The 832-nt window shown below is 47.6% G+C and overlaps 1 protein-coding gene across 1 annotated transcript; it reads left to right on the forward strand.

Annotated features, from left to right (window-relative positions):
• Positions 1-204: 204 nt before the first annotated feature.
• On the forward strand, positions 205-591 carry LOC139833634 (uncharacterized). The gene has a single exon (XM_071823963.1). It carries the CDS (start codon positions 205-207, stop codon positions 589-591), a length of 387 nt encoding a protein of 128 aa, XP_071680064.1.
• Positions 592-832: the final 241 nt, after the last annotated feature.

The raw sequence follows: 832 nt of genomic DNA on the forward strand, positions 1-832 counted from the left end.
ATCAGACATATTCGATCTTTCTTCTGGGTTGGCAAGAGACAGATAAATGGCGGCCAATGCTTGGTGGCATGGGAGAGCATCTGCAAGCCAACACGCCTCTGTGGGTTGGGAGTGAAAGACATCAGGCTACATGGATTGGCTCTAAGAGCAAGATGGGCGTGGCTTCAGAGAACAGATCCGAGCCGACCTTGGCAGGGTTTATCGATGGTGCTTGACCCGGAGGTCGTGGCCGTGTTCCAGAGTCTGGCTAGAATTACGGTTGGAGACGGGAGGAAGGTACTCTTTTGGAGAGACCACTGGATCAATGGCAGATCAGCGGAACAGGTCGCCCCTTTGGTGTTCTCGACAGTCTCCACGAGAAGGAAGAACAGCAGATCCGTCGCAGAGGCGCTGCTGGAGAATGCTTGGCTGTCTGACATCGACATGGACCTATCGATCGAGGGTTGTGTGCAATGTGTTAGATTATGGGAGGAGATCGAGGCGGTGCCCAGGAACAATCAAGTCCCGGACTCCTTCTTCTGGACTGGATCAGCCTCAGGAGCATACTCCGCCAAGGACACCTACCGTCTGCTCTGCCAGTTGCTCCTGTAGTGGCCAAATAAGGTTTAGCTGCTCTTATAACAAAGGAATCCATATTAATAATGAAAATTTGACCAGATTTTTTTTATGTGCGATTTAAATAGGCATACATTTTCACAAATAAGTTGTCCAAGGTGAATTATTGCCGATGTCTCCTCCCAAGAATCATGATGGACAAAGTGACAATTCAAAAGGAATGGATCCAACATTATGTTACTATCGAAATTAGAAATCCTTTTATTTTCATCTATTA

The sequence above is a fragment of the Lolium perenne genome, chromosome 7 (genome assembly GCF_019359855.2).
Source record: "Lolium perenne isolate Kyuss_39 chromosome 7, Kyuss_2.0, whole genome shotgun sequence".
Lineage (NCBI taxonomy): Eukaryota > Viridiplantae > Streptophyta > Magnoliopsida > Poales > Poaceae > Lolium > Lolium perenne.

Coding starts and splice junctions, on each gene's coding strand:
- LOC139833634 (XM_071823963.1), top strand. CDS start 205: ATGGTGCTTGACCCGGAGGTCGTGGCCGTGTTCCAGAGTCTGGCTAGA.